The sequence below is a fragment of the Elaeis guineensis genome, chromosome 13 (genome assembly GCF_000442705.2).
Source record: "Elaeis guineensis isolate ETL-2024a chromosome 13, EG11, whole genome shotgun sequence".
Classification (NCBI taxonomy): Eukaryota; Viridiplantae; Streptophyta; class Magnoliopsida; order Arecales; family Arecaceae; genus Elaeis; species Elaeis guineensis.
In genome coordinates this window covers 19142776-19164475 of record NC_026005.2, presented here as the reverse complement: position 1 = coordinate 19164475, position 21700 = coordinate 19142776, and the positions used below count along the sequence as shown (strand labels likewise).

The 21700-nt window shown below is 38.7% G+C and overlaps 1 protein-coding gene across 6 annotated transcripts; it reads left to right on the top strand.

Moving 5' to 3' along the window:
• Positions 1-1711: 1711 nt before the first annotated feature.
• LOC105056323 (probable isoprenylcysteine alpha-carbonyl methylesterase ICMEL1) lies at positions 1712-21207 on the top strand. Of its 6 annotated transcripts, none has more exons than XM_073247528.1 (12): positions 1712-2220; positions 4292-4368; positions 4598-4667; positions 4786-4866; positions 5004-5078; positions 5197-5298; positions 10051-10239; positions 11412-11477; positions 11621-11764; positions 12403-12493; positions 14166-14349; positions 20587-21207. In XM_073247528.1, exons 1-11 carry the CDS (start codon positions 1805-1807, stop codon positions 14325-14327), a joined length of 1473 nt encoding a protein of 490 aa, XP_073103629.1. In that variant the 5' UTR covers positions 1712-1804; the 3' UTR covers positions 14328-14349; positions 20587-21207. The 6 variants fall into 6 exon arrangements, with proteins under 6 accessions (XP_073103629.1, XP_029123750.1, XP_029123748.1 ...); XM_029267917.2 differs by having other exon boundaries at positions 20517-21207; XM_029267915.2 differs by lacking the exon at positions 20587-21207 and adding an exon at positions 18933-20509.
• Positions 21208-21700: the final 493 nt, after the last annotated feature.

The following is a 21700-nucleotide window of genomic DNA, read 5'->3' as shown; positions in this document are numbered from 1 at the left end:
AAAAAAATTAGATTTCGATCGATTTTTAATAATATAATAAATAATATTAATATATTAATAGATATATTAAATTAACGAATACATTAGCAAAAAAAGACTGAAAAAGTCCGAAAAGAGAGAGAGAAGGAAGAAGAAGGGGTGCGGTGTGGATGGGGAAGAGGACGTCGGACGAGCAAAGGGAGAGAGAAGAGAGGGCCAGCAGGGGGTGGGGCGAGCAGCCACCACAGGAGGTGGGGGGGGGCAGCCGCCATGGGGGGGGTCACGTTGGATGGCCGGCCGGCCGGCAAAGGACCAATGGGGGGGGCAGCTACCATGGGGGGGTGTCGGATGGGGGGAGCTGGGGGCGGCAGCCACCGCCGGGGTTAGGGGGTGGTGGAAGCCGATGGGGGGGAGAAGGGGGTGTTAGATGGGGGAGGGACGGGGCAACCGATGGGAGGCAGGGGGGTGTCGGATAAGGGGAGAAGGGGGCAGTCGACGGGAGGCGGAAGGGTGTCGGATGGGGGGAGGAGGGGCAGCCGACCGAGGGGGGGCAGCTTGCAGGGTGGGCGCTAGGGGGTTGTCGGATGGGGGGAGGAGGCGGCCGGGGGAGGAAGAGAGGAAGAGGGAGAGAGAAGGAAGAGGGGTCGGGGGGGAGAAGAGGGAGAGGGGGAAGAAGAGACGGTGGCTTAGCGGCACGAATCGAGGAGGTTGATCATCGGAGAAAAAAGACCGATGGTCGTCTGAAGAAGAAGCTCACCGAAGAAGAAGCCCACCAAGTTTTATATATATATATATATATATATATATATATATATATATATATATATATATATATATTTAATTTCAATTTTTTTTTGTTTTGATGGCAGGATTCCACACCGGTGATGAGTTGGATCAGAAAAATATCATTTTAAATAATATTTTTTAAAAAAAATATTATTTGAAATAATGTTTTATCAATTTTGCATTATTTTAATAAAAAAATTAAAATTTATATTAAATTGATAAAAAGAAATTTAAAAAGTCCGGAGACCAAAAAGTAAGTAGGCATGGATTCCGTCACCAACGGTTAACAATGGTGACGGGCCCCACCGATGCACGAAGGCGGTCAAAACGGAATGACGGGACATGAAAGATGCAGGAATTAGTCGTCTCCCCACGTGTCGCTCCTATATTCGCTAATTTTATGTTCTCCCGGGTCTTTTTATTTTTGGATAAGTATCTCGGGTCCCGTCTCCTCGAGCCCAAAACACCCCCTCTTTCCTCTATATATATTTTTTTTATAAATCAAAATTTATTAAACCGACCTATTCTTGCATTAATAAAATTAAAAAACAAAATACCTAACAGTTGAGAAAAACAGATACCCTAAAATAGATCTTATATAAGCAGTGCCATCCACTCATCTCCCTCTTTTCGACCTGCGATGCGCTCGTCCTGAGAGATGTAATCCACACGTAGTGATCGAACCCCATAGATTTAGAATCATTTTATTGGATCAGTTTTATATATTGTCGAAATTATTGCAAGATATTGAAAACAGTATGGAAGAGAAAAATAGTGCTGGTGGACCGGCAAGAATTATAGTAAGAAAAGCAAGGGCAAAGGAAAATTTACCAAATAAAATGAGAAAAAGAAGGGAAAAAAAAAACTGCTAACCGAATCAGTAGGACAAGAAAAAAGCGAAAAAACCTACTCAAATTCCAGAACATTTTTATTTGGAGGGAACGTGGATCCCTTGCGGCGCGGGCCATCAAAAGATGGACGGTCATGAAACAACAATTTACGAGCGCGTACCGTGTGATGCACCGCGCGGCCTTACGTGATGGCCGTCCATCTCCCGGGATGCACAGCGCTCCGGGTGCGCGGGCTTTTTGGACTCGCAACCTGCCAACTTCTTCGGAGAATGGAGATGGAGTCCAGGCTCTTCGTTTCTCCGTTACAGACGCCGGGAGGGCCGGTGGAGGACGGCAAGGCGTTGGCGCTGGCGGCCGCGGCCTTCTCGTCCTCCTCCTCCTCCTCCTCCTTGTCCGTGTCGGTGGCGGAGGACGCGAATGTCGAGCGGCCGCTCATCCGCCGGGTGCCTTCCGCCGCTAGCAGCAGCGGGAGCAGGAGGCGGAGAGCCTCAATTGATCTCTCCAGCGCCTCGCGCCGCCCCTCCTTCCGCCAGGAGGTCGAACGTGCCGCCGCCGAGACCTACCTCGTCACCCGCCTCGCCTTCACCCTACTCCGATACCTAGGGTATTCGTCTCTTCCTTCTCTTTCCTTCCGTTCTCCCTACTTAATTTTTTTCTAATCCAATCTTTCATCTTCATGTGTCTCGATTGAGATAATATTTTTTCGCATACCTCTCGTTTCTTGAGATCCCCTATTTGTATTTCTTTAGAAGTTTCCGTTTTCTTTCTTCGATCGAATCTTTTTCTTTCACTTTCGTTTTGGTTTCTGGATGTATATCAATTTTGTCCTTGTTGGATCGACCTGGATCTTGTTGCCGGGAAAGCCTTTCTCTTTCGTTCACTACCCGTTTTCAGTTGTGGTGATCTTTAAAGGCCCAATTCTCGTGAAAGCTTTTATGCATGTTTTGTAATGTTACATTCTTTGTCTAATCAGGTTCATGTTTTTTTGGTTTCACGCTTTTCCCCTGTCTTTGATTCTTGATATTTCTACTTCCGGTGTGCTCATTATCTCTTTATTGTTATTTTTCAGCTTTCTTTATTATTTCGTTTTTCTTGATGCCTGTTTCCTATTACGGGATGCTTTATCTAAACCCTATTACCATTATACGATCTTTGTAGTTTCTTGATAGTTGTAACTGTTTTTTTCCCTTTATTTTTCAAGCTTTTTAACCACCTTTGTTTATGTAAAAGATTTCAGTTTTCTCTATGCCCATGTTGGGTAATTGTTTTTTTTTTTTTTTTTTTGTTAAAGAAAACTCACTTTCAATTCCTTTGATAAGATTTTCTTTTTCCTTGGTTTCTTGACGCATCTGACTGAGGGGATCAACTTTTCTTGTTTTTTCCTGCTTTTTTAACTTTTCTTCATACTTAGCTCCATGAAATGTTTATTCCTCTCAATGCTTGTTCTGTATTATGGTGTTTTTAAGAGAACTTGATTCAATTTTCTTTGGTCTTCTTGTTTTCTTTTTGTTTGTTTTAATATTTCTATCTTGGGTACTCATTTATCAGCACTGTTCCAGTTACAATTTATCATTATTTTTTTAAAAGATAATAGAAGAAATAAGTTTTCAAAACTCTAACTAGATGATTAATACAGCAGTGATGGAACAAAAAACGAAAAACTCTGCACGTGAGACCTGCAATGCAACATTCAGCCCTCAATCTCCAAGCAGAACTATACCAAGCAAACAATATCATATTAGCGTGTATAAGTTTTGTTTGATATGGACGACACATCACTGGCTGAAGAATAAGATAGTCTTTAGCAATTTGAACCAAACAAAATCAAAACATGGTGACAATTGTTCATCCAAACCCCAGAAATCAACAAGCTTTTTTACCTCTAGTTTGTCTCAGCAATTCTTTGCTGAAAACTTTAACCTGATAATCATTTCAAAAAAAAGGTTCGGTTTCTGCGTTACCGAGATTCTCCTTTCTCCTTCCCACACACACCACCCCATAAAAGAAAGAAAAAAAGGGAGCAATCTAACGTACAATCAAATGGAGGTATAACATGTTTAAAATTATCTCTTTCTGTTTATTTTCAAATTATGGAATTTCCTCTGGAAAATAGGATGACTAACTCTCATCCTCTTGATCTACATGTACCAGAAATCACTTACCCAAGCCATGAAGTTTACTGCCTTAAATAAGGGGCCAGGAATGAGGATGCAAGTATGAACTTGCACTGAGAGCGATCTTACTAGGAGTTGCTCCTTTTACCTTGCTAATAAAGTGCTCTTTTTACCTTGCTTAAAACAGTCACTTTTTTATCGTCCTGCTTGCATTCTGACCCATTTCACCTTCTGTATTTCCTTTATTATTCATGTTACTAATCATCTATTTTTTCTATAGACCATCCTTTTCACTCATGAATCTGTATTGCCAGTTAGCCATCAAATTTTTATTTTGATATGTTATTGCAAGTATATCGAGTTCTCTATAGTTTCACTCATAAGAAGGAATGAAAAGTTTGGACTTAGCTCTAACTTCTGCACGCCTGATCATCTTTGTTCAACTAACTGAATATTCTGCATTATATTGTGGAACGTTCAAATTGTGGAATTTTTTCTCAACATCTTTTTTTTGTAAGTGAAAAGTACCAAATATTTTCTCATGGTTTAATTTTTTTCCAGGGTAGGCTACCGATGGATCACCAAGTTTATTGCCCTTGGTTGTTACGCATTACTGCTTATGCCAGGTTTTCTCCAGGGTGAGTGTTTGTGTTGAGGTTTGCTTCTGATATGTATGAGCAGTATGATTTTTAGCCATTAATCATCATCTTCATTTCTTTCCCAGCTTAATCGTTTGAATTTAGATTAGTTATCTATTGAAGACTTATTTAGAAGTTGTAAAACTCCAGTTCTTTTGTATGTCTAAAGCCTATCTTATAAGATGGTATCTCATGTTCTCTTCCAATTTATCTTTTTCTTCAAGTACAGTTGGGTATTATTATTTCTTCTCAAGTCAGGTTCGCAGAAGTGTAGTTTATGGAGAACAGCCAAGAAACAGGCATGGCATATTTTACTAAGCATATGATTATAGCAAGTGCTTTTGGGTTCGTTAAACTAGCTCACATATCTTGCTTTATCATTTAAAATCAGGTATGGATAAAAATTTAATTTTGCAGGCTGGATCTGTATTTACCTGTAAATACCGATGGTCTGAAACCAGCTGTAGCATTTGTAACCGGTGGAGCTTGGATCATTGGGTGAGTACAGTTACTGATGGTATGCACAGTAAAGACTGGGGAATCTGGCAAGAAATCATTGATTTGTTTCTTTTTCTTTTTGCTTTTAAATTAGTGATTTGTTTTCTGTTCACTTGTTGAGAATACTGATTTTGCAGTTATAAAGCATGGGGTGCTCTTTTGGGGCGGCGATTGGCAGAAAGGGGTGTCATAGTGGCATGCATAGATTACAGGTATCATGTTCAGAGACAGCCATGTTCCAGTACTTCCAGACATATAGATATGAGCAAACATGCTCATGTCTAAAACTTGTCTCATATTTGTTTATGCTTCTGGCTCATATTTCTGTAGAAATTTTCCTCAAGGGACCATCGGTGATATGGTAAAAGATGCTTCTCAAGGAATTTCATTTGTGTGCAACAATATTGCGAGTTATGGAGGTGACCCCAACCGGTAATAGAACTTCTACATCATAGAAATTAATTTGTTGATTATTGGTCATAAGGTATCCTCTCTATAGTGTAATGCACACTACACAAAATATCTTTGTAACTACACTGATATTTTGACCTCTAGGAAGAGGATAAATCTTGACCTTTCCCTGGCAATAATTGTCAATCCTAAACAGTCGGTGGTGGGTTTAGGGGGAGGAGAAAGAGGAGGGAGGGAGGGGGGGATGTGCTAGGGCTACAATAGCCAAGTACTTTATCTTCCTAAATTAGTCACATGCATGCTTCTCAGAACCGTCCCGAATCGGGCAGTTCGAGGCGTGCCGAACCGGACAGACGAGGAATCGGGATGGTTCCGGTGGAAAAAATGGCACACGCCGGTGTCAGGGAAGAAAGAGAGAGAAATAGAGGTAGAGAGAGAGAGGAGGAGAGGGAGAGGCCGTCGGAAGTGGCGGCGGTCCTCTGCAGCTGCCAGAGGGTGGCGGAAGCCATCGTGGCTCGGCTCGGCCGATGGGCCTGCCGTAATGTGCGAGAAAGAGAGAGAGAGGGGAGAGACCATCAGAGATGGAAGGATGGGATGGCAGAGAGGCCGTCGGAGGTCTTTGGGTGGCCGCTGTGGCGATCGGGCGGTGGATGCAATGCGGGTGGAGTTGTGGAAGTGATGGACATCGGTCTTTTTTTAAAGGGGAAGAAGAACCGTGAAGCCAGCAAACCATCGGTCTTTTTTTAAAGGGAAAGAAGAACAGTGAAGCTGGCACTTCGTTTACCGACTTTACTTTTTAGGATTTTTTTTTAAAAAATTAAAAAACAGTGAAGTCGGCAATCGATTTGTCGGCTTCACTATTTCAAATTTTTTAAAAAAAATTTGAAACAGTGAAGTCGGCAAACCCATTATCGGCTTAACTGCTATCGAGCTTCTTTAAAAAGAGCTTGTGAAACAAAGGCAATCGCCCTTATTTCACACTGCGGAGCCGCAAGTGGTGCTTACGCCGCCCGACGGCCATGGCAGCCAGCCAGAAGCCCTCTAGCAAATCTCCCTCTCTTTCTCCTCCTCTTTTTTCCTCTCTTTCTCTCTTTTTCTCTTCCTCGAAACGTCCCTTCCTTTGTCGGTTTGCCCCGGTCCGATCCAGTATGGAACCGTACCAGACCGTCCCATCGGCTGACCGGAACGGCCACCAGTACCGAAACTGAGAACCTTGGTCACATTCATCTTTTGTGCTTTGTACTAGTCTAGTGGTAACTTATCTTCAGATAACAATTTTTCTTGTGGAATCTAAGCTCTTTTTTTTTTTAGGGGGGGTAGGGTGGAGGTCGGGGGGGGGTGTGTGTGTTTTACAAAGAACATTTGAATGTTGTTGGGGAGATGGGGAGTCCTAATGTCAGAAGGACTTGATACATATGTTGGAACGCAACTCAATCTAAAAGCTTAAGCCATTAAGTTTTAGGCCCAATCATCTATTTCAATTCATCTACTTCTGGTTAGTTATAGAACCTAATCAACTTAGAATTTTGAGCCATTAAATTTTTAGCTACCTACTAATTATTCCATGTGAGATTTACAAAGAGCATTTGAATATTGTTGGGGAGATGGGGAGTCCTGATGTTAGAAGGGCTTGATACATATGTTGGAACACAACCCGATCTAAAAGGTTAAGCCATTAAGTTTTAGGCTCAATCATCTATATCAATTCATCTACTTCTGGCTGGTTATAGAACCTAATCAACCTAGAATTTTGAGCCATTAAGTTTTTAGCTACCTACTACTAATTATTCCATGTGAGATTTACAAGGAACATTTGAATATTGTTGGGGAGATGGGGAGTCCTAATGTCAGAAGGACTTGATACGTATGTTGGAACACAACTTGATCTAAAAGCTTAATTCATTAAGTTTTAGGCCCAATCATCTATATCAGTTCATCTACTTCCAGTTAGTTATAGAACCTACTCAACCTAGTATTTTGAGCCATTGAGTTTTTAGCTACCTACTACTAATTATTCCATGTGTGACTAAACCTCACAAGTGAACCTCAACAAAGACATGATGGATCATACCTTCATAAAAAGTTTTGCTTTTAGTAAGCCTTGTGGCTTGCACATCCATTCCCAATCCTTAGACATTCTCTAAACTACTGTAGGCACATGTATTGTATTTGCAGCTATTGGTTTTGACTGTAAGAGGTTATGACTTATAAGTAAATCTCAGTTGCTATTGAAAAGGAATGGCTGACCATGTGCAATGCAGACTGTAGACGGTAGCCTTAGGGGTGTTTATATAAATATTAGAAGATTTAAATAGTTTGGTGGAAGACATGGTTAGTGGGCCTTAGGACTCAGCAACGGGCAACCAGAACAGTCGTAGGCTAGAGAACAATTCTATAAAAAAAATAATGAAGTGTTTGAATTACAGTTTTGCACTTTGAATGGTGCATTAGAGTTGCATGACACGTCTTTGAGACATCCAACAATTTGGTGGTTTGGTCTATTGGGTTATGTTGGTAGTTCCTAGCTTGATCTGTGTAAGGTTTATTGTGATGTGACACTGGTTAAGGGTGCTCAATATGCATCATCAGGTTGACATAAAACTTCATTGCTCATGGTTTATCCAAGTGCATCTACCAAGCAAGAAACCTTATTGTTCTTAAGCTCACCTTGGAAATCATGAGATCTTGAGACCTTAAATGCTAGACATTTCAAAGTAGTACCAATGCATATATTCTATTTTATCTTAGCGTATGCCTTAGCAACTTTAGTTAAACAAGTTAACAACCATTAGTTGAGCGAGATTGACTGTAACAGACCATCCTTAAAACAACTATGCCAGGGTTCAATGATTGTAAACTATGATCAAGCCAAAGACTTGCTCCTTGAGCCAAGCCACTGCCAAGTAGTCTAGCTATTTCATCAGATGTGAGCTGTGCCTCTGATTCGGCTGTTTTATGTGTGGCCTGAATTATGACCAAGCGATAGTAGCCAAGAGAACAAGCCAAGTCCACTGGTTTAGTTTTCTAGGCAAAAATCAAGCCCAAAGGAGTTGCTTCATTGATCTTGATGTTGCTTTAAGTCTAGGCAGTCAAATTCTATTTCATGTACAAGGTGCAAGCAGATGGGTGCTAGTGCTAGTGTGCTACCATTTGTCCTTTTTCTTCATGTAAGTGCTGCCGCTTGCCAGTAAGTGAGTGGGTCACCATTCATAATATTATGTCTCCCTTGTAGCTGCAGAGACATACACAAATTGCTTGCTGGATCTCTGGGGATATTCTCTTACATTCGGGTGGCAAAAAGTACCCATTACTAAGAATGCTGGATCTCTAAGCTTGAAGTCATGAAAGATTCATCGCTTCATCTTTTTTTTTTCATGTTCGTTTTCACTAAATTTAGTTCTATTCTTTTTCTGGTGAGAGCTTTCTTTTAAACCTTGGCTGTTTAATTGCAGTTTTCTTGTTACAATTTTCTGATCATTCCATGATTTTGGCTACCTGTTGCCACATGACCTGTCATTTAATTTCTTTTAGCGATGCTTTGTTGCAAAGCATTTGCTCATGGTTACTTAGTTCACAAGTTCTCGTGGCTTAGACTTGAGTTACATTTAGTCTTTTGTGTGGTATTTGAAATTTGCTGAAGATAGATTGAAGATTTTCTTTTGTGGTGGATTAAACTTATAATACAAAAAGTTTCGTTCTGAATCTATGGCATTTCCAACAATCACACAATTTATATTCATGAACAATAACAATGATAAATGAATGGGGGTGTAGATTAGCACTATGTAAGTGGGAGGATATTTAGGATGGCATCTAGACCACATTAGACCAATAAAGATCTTAGCATGTGCATTGCATGTGATTCATGCAAGAGGAAAATCATCTGAATATTTGATGGATGGCTATGATCCCATCATCAAGATTACACATTGAAAATTTGATAAACATATTCCTGTTTTAGAGACATATTTATATGATATTTTTGAAGGATTTGTCTTGGAAATGTTTGACTCATGGGCTTCTAATTGCAGAGGATTAGCTTTAATTGGAAGGGGTTTGGACTGGTCAAAATTCTAATTAAAGAAGGAAAGTTGAAAGTTTTTGTTTTGATAGAAGTCTTGGACGGACAACTCAGGCAAGAGGCCATGCTCAAGATCTAACAACTTTTTTCAGTAAATGCACATTAGAGGAAAAAGATATGATTCTATATATGCATGGAGATATGCTAAATGAAATAAATATGTTTTTTTATTTCCTCTCAATGCGGATGCAGATTTTTTTTGTAAAAAAAAAAAAAAACATGGATGCTTTCAGGCCTCAAAGGCTGGCCTCTAAAGCTGCCTCGTTACATGTGGTAAAGATACCAGCCCCCCTGCTCCCACACACCCACCCACCACAAAAAGTAATGAGAATAAAAAAAGATATTAGTTATGGGTTCATTTTAGACTATTTTTACAGTTTAACAAATGGTCTAGCAAAATGGCTGATTGTTGGCCTGTCAGAAATTCGTGCCACTATAAGGTTCACCTGCCTTAAAGTTGAGCATATTTTCCAGACTATTGTGCTGGCCTTTTGTTTTATTTTGCAGCTCATGGTTAACTGGATCATCCAGTTTATATTTTTAGTTATTTTTATAAATAACTTGCTTATATGGATGCTTGAAACAAATAGCCATCTGGTTTAAGTTCTAATTTTTGGTCTCTAAGGGCCGATGTTTTCAGGAACGCAACTTGCATGATGAAGTTTTCTAATTTTTTTTGGATTTGTTGGCAGGAGTTTACTCTTTAGATATTTCCTGTCTTTTCATTCTGTTTTGTATAGGATCTACCTAATTGGACAATCAGCGGGTGCACATATTGCTGCGTGTGCCCTCTTGGATCAGGCAATAGGAGAATCTGGAGAAGGAGAGAGCATTTCATGGAGCGTCTCTCAAATAAAAGCATACTTTGGCATATCTGGCGGGTAAATTTTGGTTCTATTCAATCTGTACATCTAAGACTTGATGATATTTTTGGAAATATACCTTTTGTTTTTTCTATTTTTGAGCATTGATGTGCAAGGTGATGCTCGCAATTTCAGTTAGTGTTCTGTTTCTTCTCATCAACTTTCAACTCTGCTGAGTTAATTATGCTCTATAAAATTGTCAGTTGTATATTATATGACGGTGATGATAATGAAGTTTCTCCGAGAAAAGAAAGGAGCTGGAATGTCCCATAAATTGATAGTAATTGCCTCCTCACTAACTTTAGGACTTCCCCGAACTCTATCGGCAGCTTTTTTTTTTTATATACATTTTTCAGCAATAGTCAGGCTGCGATATTTTGCTAGAGCTACTGATGGATGTCTGTCAGCCCAAACCTGATGCGCCCAGCTATCAAAATGTAGTGACCACATTTGAGAGGAATGTGCCAAGTAGGTTCGCTCCTTGCACTAGGGTGAATATAGTTTTGTTTGTGAGTAGTAGCTGGCTATTAAAACTTAAGGATTCATGAATCTGGCTCTCTACTTCTTTAATTTGTTCTTTTCTATGTTGTTGTCTGAAGATATTTTAACCCATTAGGTTTATACAGTGATAAGCAATACCTCTGTGGCCTTCTTTTTTCCCTTTTTTTTTTTAAGGCACGATAGGCCCACAGTTTGTTAGATGAAATATGGCACCAAATCCATGAATGCTTTCCTCAATCATTATATATACACAGGCAAAAGTATGAAAGCTTACATTGAGAGCACTATGCAAAGAAAAGTCCCTGTGGATAAGATATGCAGAATTATAGCTTACTGGTATTTATTTAGATCATATGTACACATGACTGTAGAAACATAACCCTTGAATCAGATAAATTGCCCAAAAATTATACTTGAATATCATGGATGTTGTAAGAACATGTGATCAGTTGATGAACGTTAACCTTGAAGAGTTGAACATACTTACAAATAATTCATTGAGTTCCAAAGCTTTGTCCCTTGATGAGATGCGAGGAGATGCATGCTTCCTGTTTTTAAATGTAAATTTGATTATTCTGGTCTTGGTTCATAACATAGCCATTATTACCTGAGAAATCCATCTATAAAGAGACTTCAAGCTATGGTCGCCTTCCACAGTAAAGGCTTAAATCAGAAACTCTTCTAAACAGGTACAATATGCTTAACTTGGTTGATCACTTCCACAGACGTGGGCTCTACCGCTCCATTTTCCTCAGGTACTGAACTTGTTCTCTTTTTGCTAGTTTGTGTATTTCTGGTCATTTGTGATTCTTGTTTAAATAAATGCCTTTTCACCTCTTCAAGTCACTTCTATATTAGTAATAATTTTCTGATAACTGAGAAAGATGTTCTACTTCAGCATAATGGAGGGAGAGCAATCATTGCAACGTTTTTCTCCTGAAGCTATGGTGCAGGGCTCAAGGGTTAGGCATGCAGTTTCTTTACTGCCTCGAGTTATTCTTTTCCATGGAACAAGTGATTATTCAATACCATCAGATGCCAGGTTGGTCTAGTGGAATAGTAAGGAAATGAAGCAAACAATGCCTTCTTGGTATATGACTTCATAGTATCAAATTTAGAGAATGATGCTAAGCAATTATCTTTATGAAAGCTATATGTTAATATGCATTCTGTTCTGTCGTGTCTTCCTAAAATTCAGGCTTTCTTCATCATAATATTCAGGATTCCTTTTATTGTATAAAATCCATTCTTATCTTTATTTCATTACACTTGGACCGTTAATTTGCTCTGCAAAGTATATGATACACCTAAAATTTTCTTTATTTCATTACACTTGGACAGTTAATTTGCTCTGCCAAGTATATGATACACCTAAAATTGTGAAAATATTTTTAAGAACATCTGCAAATGCTAACAAGAAGTGATTTACTGCTAAGGACCAGATCTTCTGCACATTGGCATTAGATATCTTTCTCAGTCCCTTTTAATAGAGATCTTACATTTGTTTTGTTATGCTTACAATTATAAGCAGTAGGAGAGGAGGGGGGGGGTATGGCAGCAGATTTTCCATGGAGTAATAATTTTCTGTTTCGTTGCATGTATTGTGCAGATTCCTAGGTGGTTGGTTATTTTAATACTTCTTGTTGACTGTTACCAGTCACTGATATACTCTTTTTGCAGTAAAACTTTCGCCGATGCCCTCCAGAATGCTGGTGCTCAAGCTGAGTTAGTCTTGTATGAAGGGAAAACTCATACAGATTTATTTCTTCAGGTAAAGATGAATTGCCCGATAATTTCAGAAGGTTCAAGCAGTAAATTTTCTTTTCTTCCCCTCTGGGGTTGAATTTCTTTTGAAGAAATCCAGTCAGGATTCTGAGAACATTTGGACTTTGTACTGAATGAAAATTTCAACATTTTTGATATGGCTCTTTAGTTTTTGTTTAAATTTGCTGGCTGTGGTTTCGCACTGAAACACAAGATGAATGCTTCAATTCAAATAATAGTTTAAAAATGAAGTCAATTTTTTGAGCAATGTATCCATTTTTTGTTTCCGCAATTCTGTTAAATCTGATCAGTGCAATTAAGATTGCATTATCTTCGCAATTACTGAACACCCAGGATATTTATTTCCAAAATTGGTAGTTATAACATTGATGTCTATCTTAATATATGCCTTCATTCATGTCACTATATATCTGATGGTAAACAACTTTCTTAAACAATTATTTCTCTATATAAATCCACGTTTGCTAATATGTTGTGTGTATTTGAACAAAATGGCAATATTTTGTTTATCACGCTTTTCTTAGCCCCCAAGCAAAAGATCATATCTGAGCTGCTTAAAAATTGGAGTCCTATAGTGTCAAAACTTGGTTTGTGTCATGAAGAAAATGTATGCCTTGGTGCTACTAGTCCAAGCCATTTTCCAACAGAAAAAATATTATGCCACATTCTTTTTATTATACCTTAAAACCATTTGTGTTTTGAACTGATTCAAATTGTAAAACTAGATCTATTAATATGCTTAGAAGAAATTGATATATATAGAACCTGTGGATTTTCTAAATTGAAAAGAAGATGATGGTAATCTATATTCATCAACAATTCTAGGTTCTTACTTGAGACTATAAGTGGATCCAAGGGTTGAAATACCAGCAATTTTACCTGTAACAATATCTTATTTTTAAGGGTACTGCATTAACTCATGGTATGCTTCTTGGTGCTGGTAGAGCAAAAATGAGGTGGTATGCTTCTTGGTGCTGGTAGAGCAAACATGAGGTGATGTACCATATTTCCACACAAAAATACCAAGGGGTGTACCAGTATTAGTTCCTTGCTGTTATGGTATGGTTGACATGGACCAATGCTCTCTGATACTTAAATCCTTGAGTGGATTCACCATATTTGATTTTTCACATTATGCGCTAAGTTGTTATAATATACAGTGATTGTTTTTATGGAAATTAGATTACTACTTATATTTGCTTCATATAATGAACTTGAAGTATTAAATAATAACTACTAGTTATTATTTAGCCCCATAAAACTCTATGTATGCTAGTTATTATTTACCCCCATAGTGCTCTCTCTTGCATAAGAGTTTCATTTTATGATTAAAGTTAAAAGATTATTTACAACATTTAACCATTTGATGTTGTGATCAAACAGTATCTTGGATCCTTAATTAGCTTTCATATAACATTGCATTTTGCAAATTGCCCATTTAAAAATGGTTATGCTTTCAGGATTCATTCTAGATTGTTCATGAAAGTTCTTTATTGTTGTTTATAATATCCTAATAAATGAACCATGTATTGCATGTATTGAATTATCTTTTCACCACTTTGTATCTTTGGATGATTTGAAATATAATTAGCCATTTTACTCTTTAAATTTGCTATAATGCTCTTCTGACTTGTACATTATATAACTGACTTCTATAGGATCCTTTTAGAGGTGGTAAAGATGAACTTCTTGAAGATATAATTGCAGTTGTCCATGCTGATGATGCAGCTGCACTTGCCAATGATGGTGCAGCACCTGCAGCACGACGCCTTGTTCCCGAGTGCATGTTACAGTTGGCTAGTAAAATAAGTCCCTTCTGAACACTTTAGCACCATTCTCAAGGTGATGTTCACCTCCTGCTACTTTCCAGTACTAGTTTAGGAACATTTGTTTTCTTGATTTATCTTGAAGATATTTGACAAAATGCAGCATGAATATGTGCAGTCATTTATTTAAAAGTAGGATTTTGGATTTAAGGCATCAAATCAGATTCTAATTTTCATAAATAAAGAGTGGCTAAAGTTATGTATTCACATCATGAATCAAAGTTCACAATCTTGGGATTGGACCCCATATTGTTACCATCTTGGTATAATTTCTGTACACACAGTATGGGGTTGGTTCAGTGTACTGATACTCGTTATGCCCTCCCTACTATGTAATAGTTTGGTACCGGTACAGGATGGATTGCCTAGTCTGAATCGGTACATTGTACCACCATATAAATATTGACAATTATGTAGTCACTAGTTTGGCTTAATCACTAGAAAATTTGCAGCCTTAAGGTTGTGGCATCAAAGATAGCTTTACCCCATCTTGAGGGAAAAAAATGACCGAAAAGCTTTGATAAATTTGTCAATGAAAAAAGGTATATAGAAATTCATCTTTATTGTCACTTTCATGAAAGAAGTTAATTCGACAAACACATTTTTAATTGTCCTCCATACCATTTCATAGACTATTTTGCCCCTCAACCCTATTTGGTTCAGCGGTGCAAACATTAAGGTATCATTAAGTGTGTGACACAAAACAAGTATCAACAAATCCACTGACCCAAGAATAATGCTAGGCACATCATCCAACGTTGTTGCCCTAGGATGAACCCTATTATTTATTGGTACCATAGAGTGGACCTTATTGTTGTTTTATTATCTCTTGTAGATATTATTCAATGGACCTAATTATTTATTATCAGTTTTTTCCTTGAGCTACCACAAGATCTTCACTAGCAAGTGAGATCACCTACTTGAATAGTGACATCACCGCCTTCCAATGGATCAACAAGGTTCAGTGGCTCCACCACCATGCTCGTGACAGCATTAAAGCCTCCGACTGGGGTATTGTGGCTTGAAGACCAATATTAGTATGGAGAATTGTTCGATCAACCTTATCTCCATCCTTATCGCCTACTTCAACTGCTTGTTGGTCCTTGCCAATGGCTCTCCATAGTGGCATTGCCTAATTTGCATTGAGATCAAGAAGTGACAATTGAATCAAGGCTGATACAACTGCGATGGCTTTTCTGCTTACCGACGCCCTCCAATGGTGTGTTAGCTCTACTCTGGAACACCATCCTCACCCCCTCCATGCACATGGTATGGTCCAACAATCACAACAGCAAGGCTTAAGCCACCATCGCAGTATTTGAAGATGGGAGCTCCCTCAAGTCCATGAGAGAGAGGTCGGAAGGCTCTTCAATGGAGAGGGTGGAATCAATTCGGTGGTGGTTTTGGGAGTGGAGGCAGTGGTGGTGGTGGGAGGGCATGGCCAAAAATGTAAAGGTAGAGTAAGAAGGCAGCAATGTTGGCGAAGAGAAAGAAGAGGGTGAGGAAGACCGCCATGCCAAGGGACTGGAGGACGAAGGAAAGTAGGTGGGTGATGCCATTTGGCCTCACTGGTGGCAAGGGCATTGCATGTTGGTGCAGGTGGGAGGGGACCAATTGGATGGTTTCAATCGACTCATGCCATGATTTCTAATTGCCAAGGAGAGGAAGGGAGCTGAACAAGAGAGAAGAAGAGGGGCCTCAGATATATTCTTGGGACATGGGATTTTAATTTTAATTGTTCCTATGGAGCAATTTAACACAAAATGCTTCGGAATCAAGGTCACTAATTGTCACAAGGGTGATTTTTGGTAGAATTGGAAGGTTTTTAGAATGAGAGAGTGTGGAATAGTGGGTGCTTTTTAGAATGAGAGGGAGGACCAGCCAAGCTCATTATCTCTTCCTTTCTAATGCGTCATTGTCTTTTTTGTCTCTTGACTATGGGAGCCCACCTAGAAAGAAATGGGTGAGCAAACCAATGGCCCGATCACATGAATCTGCCCATGAATAGTTTTTAACCGCCTAACTCTATGCTGATGTGGTGACATCATCAATCTCGATAAAGAAAATTATTGATCCCAGAGCCGCAACTTGCACGTCACCTAGCCAGCATCATTGAGCACTTGCTTCAGTCATACGGATCCATCTAAGACATTTATCTCTCCCAGACCAATGTTGGGATCTTTGAGTTTATTCCGAGCACAAAATAATCATGGAATTTTTCTCGGGGTCAGTGGGCGTTGCTACTCAGAATAGTATTTCCTCATTCACCTTTCCATGGACTCACCCATGTCTCGCTCGATATGGGATCAAGAGGATAAATAACAATAAAATAGTGGAGTCCATGTGAAAATAGGGTTAGAAAGTTATTCGATTGCTATTCTTGGGATACGTGGATTTGTCGATTTTTTTTTTTTTTGCCACATGCCTACTTATGATACCTAAGGTTTACCATCACTGGACTAGATAGGGTGGAGGGATAAAGTAGTCCAAGAAATCATATGGAGGACTCATGAAAATGCATATGTCAAATTCACCCTTTCCATGAAAGCGGCATTAAATTGAATTTTTATATATTTTTTTCATTTATCAATCCATTTGTTGTTATGATGGTGCTCCTAAAAGCATTTCTTTTTTACTTAGTGGGTTTAACTTTACCTTGGATCAATTGCATTTGACGGCCAACTCCACTTTTGGATGGATATCTTCTTCACAGGTACAAGTCTTAGGTACCCGGATCTTTTCAAGTCGGGACACATCCCTTGGAGAAGTATAGTACCATTTAGTAACATCTTGACATGCACATTTCGTGCAGTTATTTTTTTGTACATAATCTCCATTTTGTGCTCTTGCCATTGTGGGGATATTCTTGCTTATGAATAATTTTCAATTGTTTCCAGCAATTTCTATAGAGAGTTGGGTTGAATTGGGTGTTGCCAGCTATACTTGAATTGACTATTTGGTACATAGAGGCATGGGTCAACATATACCGGCATGGACCCATTTTTGCTACATGTGGTAGCGAAATAAAATATCAAGAATAATTGGGTTAAGTTAAAGGGAGAGGGTGAGCCTTGGTGCGATGGTAAGGTCGCTCCATTATGACGTGGTGGTCACGAGTTTGGAACACAGAAATAACCTCTCTAAATATGGGGGTAAGGTTGTGTACATCTAACCCTCCCTAGATCCTGCAACAGCGAGAGCCTTGTGCATTGAGCCGCCCTTTTTAAGTGAGTTAAGGGGGAAAAGGGAGGGATCAATTATTCCACCTTTTCATTGAAGTGAGTAATTCTTTGGTTAAGTGGGGTAAATGTGTTAGGAGGAGAAAAAACAAAGCATTTGTACTATACCATTTTTTTTTGAAATTTATGTTCTGCCCTTCTGAAAAAGTTATTTATTTCTTGTGCTCAAATGACGATTTGGCTAAAAACAGGTGGAATGAGTGGGCTGAGAGGCATTTGTTCCTCCTTATTCTGCTTCCAAATGCAGTTGCTATACGACGTGGCATGTAATTAGCATTTGCATGACATGACATGGTGCAATATAATACTGAACCATGCCAGCCCATGACTTCATGGGCCTGGCAAACTACATTTTGATACTTGCGTATGAGTATTTTATAGAGGGTGTAGGACTGTAGGATCGCAGCCCCCTATTTTTGAATCTTGTGGACAGCGTGTGCTGCACATAGAACACTACAGACATCGAACCACTGGATTTGATTGACAAGGATACATGTTTCAGACCTGTTGACTCCCTTATAGATTTCCTTCTTTTGAGAAACAACATAGGTCGATCAGTTCTTTCATCTAGTGGCAAGGAAAGGAACTCAACCTTCAGGGTTGTCAATTCATGTATCTGTGGCTTATCCTTAAACTCCTTAGTTAATTTTTTTAGTTGTCATGTCAATTAGGGTATATGTGTATAAGGTGACTACAAAACTTAAAGATTGAGTCTAGATGGCGCATTTGCTGTATGTTTTGTTGGGTGGGTAGGGCAAATTACCAGCGACTAGGTGATGCAATCCCTTTGTTTATTAAAATGTGGCACTTGCACCCTTCAATAGGTATTCAATTAGCCTGATGGATGCTCAAAGAGAAAAAATGAGGATTTTTTTTCACTGTCAGTTTCTCAACTCCAAGACCCCATGATTGCAAATCCATCTTTTTTAAAGTCAGGTCTAGCAGAATATATGTCCTGTGAGTGTGGCCAATGGCTGCTGTACAAGTTTCTGCACAGACCCAAAGGGGGGGGGGAGGGGGGCATATTTATCATAAATTTATATATTCTTTTTGCAAGTTGTAAAATATATGGAGACTAATTAGTTTGTTGGGAAAGCTGAAAATTTGTTGAAAAATCAAAACCTTTCCTACTTTTCTCACTAAACTGGTTTGGAAGCGCTTGATTTGTAGAAGTTGATGTTAGTAGAAAAAAGTCGGCATTATTTTATTGAAATGTTTCACTATGTTGATAAGAACTTTCTGATGTTTCAACATTACATTTGTTTTTTATTAGTACTGAAAATGAAATGGATAATGATGATAAATTGAAGATGCAGCTTATGTTCATGAACTGTTATTGTCCTTTCTTTGGTACTTTCAGCTTTTCAAAGGCACGAAAAGAAGGTTGTTGTCATGATAAAATTGAGACAGTGCAAGAGCCCAATCACAAAAATGAATCAACGTTCAACATTATACTTAACACTTTGATTTATAATGAGAAGTGGTGCATGAACTCGTAGGTAAGAGATTGACCGCATTTTGGAGAGTCAGGTGTCTCAACTTACATATAGGTAATAAGGTTACAATTCTTTGCTTACCATTCTGTGCCAGCATCAATGGAAACTTAGTATGTCAAATCTAGCCACTGCAGGTCAGTGTGAAATACCTTGTGTAGATAACTTTGTTATGGCATCTGAGTTGGTTAGGTAAATTTCTATCTAATTCATAGGTGCCATTTTAGTGCTTGTAATCCTTTTTTTGCTCAAATCTGCCTCTTTAGCTTGAATTAAAGCATCTAAGATTTGACTTATGTCATCATTTATGTGTATGTATCTAGTAGTGTGACAAACCTTTGTTGGCCATTCGAAGAGTTAAACCACTTCTAGCTTATAAATACAGTTGTAGTGTTCCTGGTGAAGCAATGAAAGGATTGCTTCATAGATGTATGTTTTCTTGTGATCTGTACAGTGGGACTTGGGATGCTTTAGAATTTCTCTATTGGATTCTGAAAATGATCCATTTTTATGATGATGTGCAATGTATGACGTATAGGCCATGGCCAAAAACACATTTAGTCATGTTACACTCTCCAGCTGTCCACTTTCAAAAATAATAATTATTATTATTATCATTATATATATAAAAAAGAAACTCTCTACTTGTCTTTTTTTTAGTGACTTGGTGATCTAATGGCATGTTTGTTGTTTTTAAAAGAGGGGGGAAAAATAAACTCAAACACTCCATCCATCTGGACCCCTTCTGGTCCAGCCCTTTGGTTGGATGGCAAGGAGGGAAGAACTATCATCGAGATATACTAGATGGGTTTTCTTTTGCCATACGCTGGTGCGAGTTCATCGTTATTACAATCATAGTGCAGCTTAATTTCAAAAGGACCAGTCTAACATCCACCATGCACCAAACCCGTATTATAAACTTTAGGATACAAACTGGATATTGATATATTTATTTGAGAAAAAGAAAAGATACTGATCTTGACATAATTTGATGCTAGATGCTCTGCTGCTTTTCATTGTCCACACTAACCTTCTGCTGGGTTGTGTCATCTTCAGCCTATTTGGAAGCATATTGACAGAGTTTATAAATAAATAAATTATTTTAATTTGTTAGTTTTTTGCATGAATACCTGATGCTTAGAAATGTATAAAATTAATGAGAGGTATTCAAGCAAAAGTGCTTACATGTATTAAAACTGTCATGATATTATGCAATCTCTTTTTTTCCCAGAATTATATGGTACAGTTTTAGCGATGATAGATACTCTTATCATTTTCATGATTTAAGTAGTCCTATTATTAGTCATGTGTATTTTAAAGATGATGTTGATACTTTGTTTTATATTTTTTGCACTCTCTCATAGTTATATAATATGTAGATCATCTTTTTAAATCTTTATCTGTTTTATAGAAATCCTACACCACTGCTTATTATGGTTTTGAAACATTAGGTAGTAACAGGACAGACAAAAATATGTAAGGTTGTGAAATGGCCATTGGACACTTTGTACCCCTAGGCAGGTCTTGCAAGGGAAATATTTCTTGGTTGATTTTGGAAGGCTACTATATTTATCCTAGGATTCCTAATGAGTAACTAGCTGTCAGGCTTCTGCCATGGCCCATTCAAGAGCACAAAGAGGATATGTGCTCTCTCCTTAGGTTCCCAGAGGTTTCAGCTCAGCCTTTTCAATGGCCGACCTCAGGGCCTGAGAATTGCTGATGTCATTGCTGGCTTTAGCAGGCTTTTTCTTGGCTTGCCCTTCTGGCATCTGAGAGTCAACTGACCTCTCAGCCTACATGACAAAAGATCTCCTCATCACTCCTGTCTCCCAACTCAAGCATCATACGGAGTCTGAAATAAAGAGTAGTAGTGTTTGCTTAGTAGCAGGGATTGCCCGAGTTATGGTACTTGTACCAAAGTCACGTGCTGCATGGAATCAGATCAAAAGAGTAAAAATTATTTGTTTTTGTTACTGTATCATGTGGGAATGGAATGTGACATGTATTAGTGGGAACTTTAAGATGGAATGACATACAAGACTTGATATATGTAACTGGAGTACTGCAAACAACTCCTGATTTAGTTTGGGAAGGCACCAGCCTCCCAAGTTGATGGCCATGTTTGATTGTCCTTCAAGGTTCCATGAAGTTTTTGAATATCTTATTGATTTTATCTCCACTCTCGTGTGCATGAGATATTGTCTACTTTAGCCTCTGCCATCATGGTATGGAGTCTTATGGTTTTTCTTGTCAAAAGACGTTTCACGGGGAAGAAAAAGTCCTATCTCATATAAGTTAGAGTTTCTCTTGACTCACAATCAATATAGAATTAAAGATGTTCTTTCTCCTACACCACAACGAGAGATATCATGATCTTACGGATATTTAGGATGTAGGCTGAGAGCATCACAGGATGTAATTTGTAGTGTGCTTCAGTACTTGCATAGCTGTATATACTTGTACTTCTGAATGAGAGACTCAAGGTCAAGGAGGATGCACAGATGCTGATACCGAGAACTTGAAGACTGATATATTTATAGCTTGTCGCTCAAAAGGTCCAGTGAACTGCTATTTTTATAAGCCAGTGCTTGGGGCGGGTAGGTTTCAAATATGTAGTTAGGGAGCTGATGCCTGG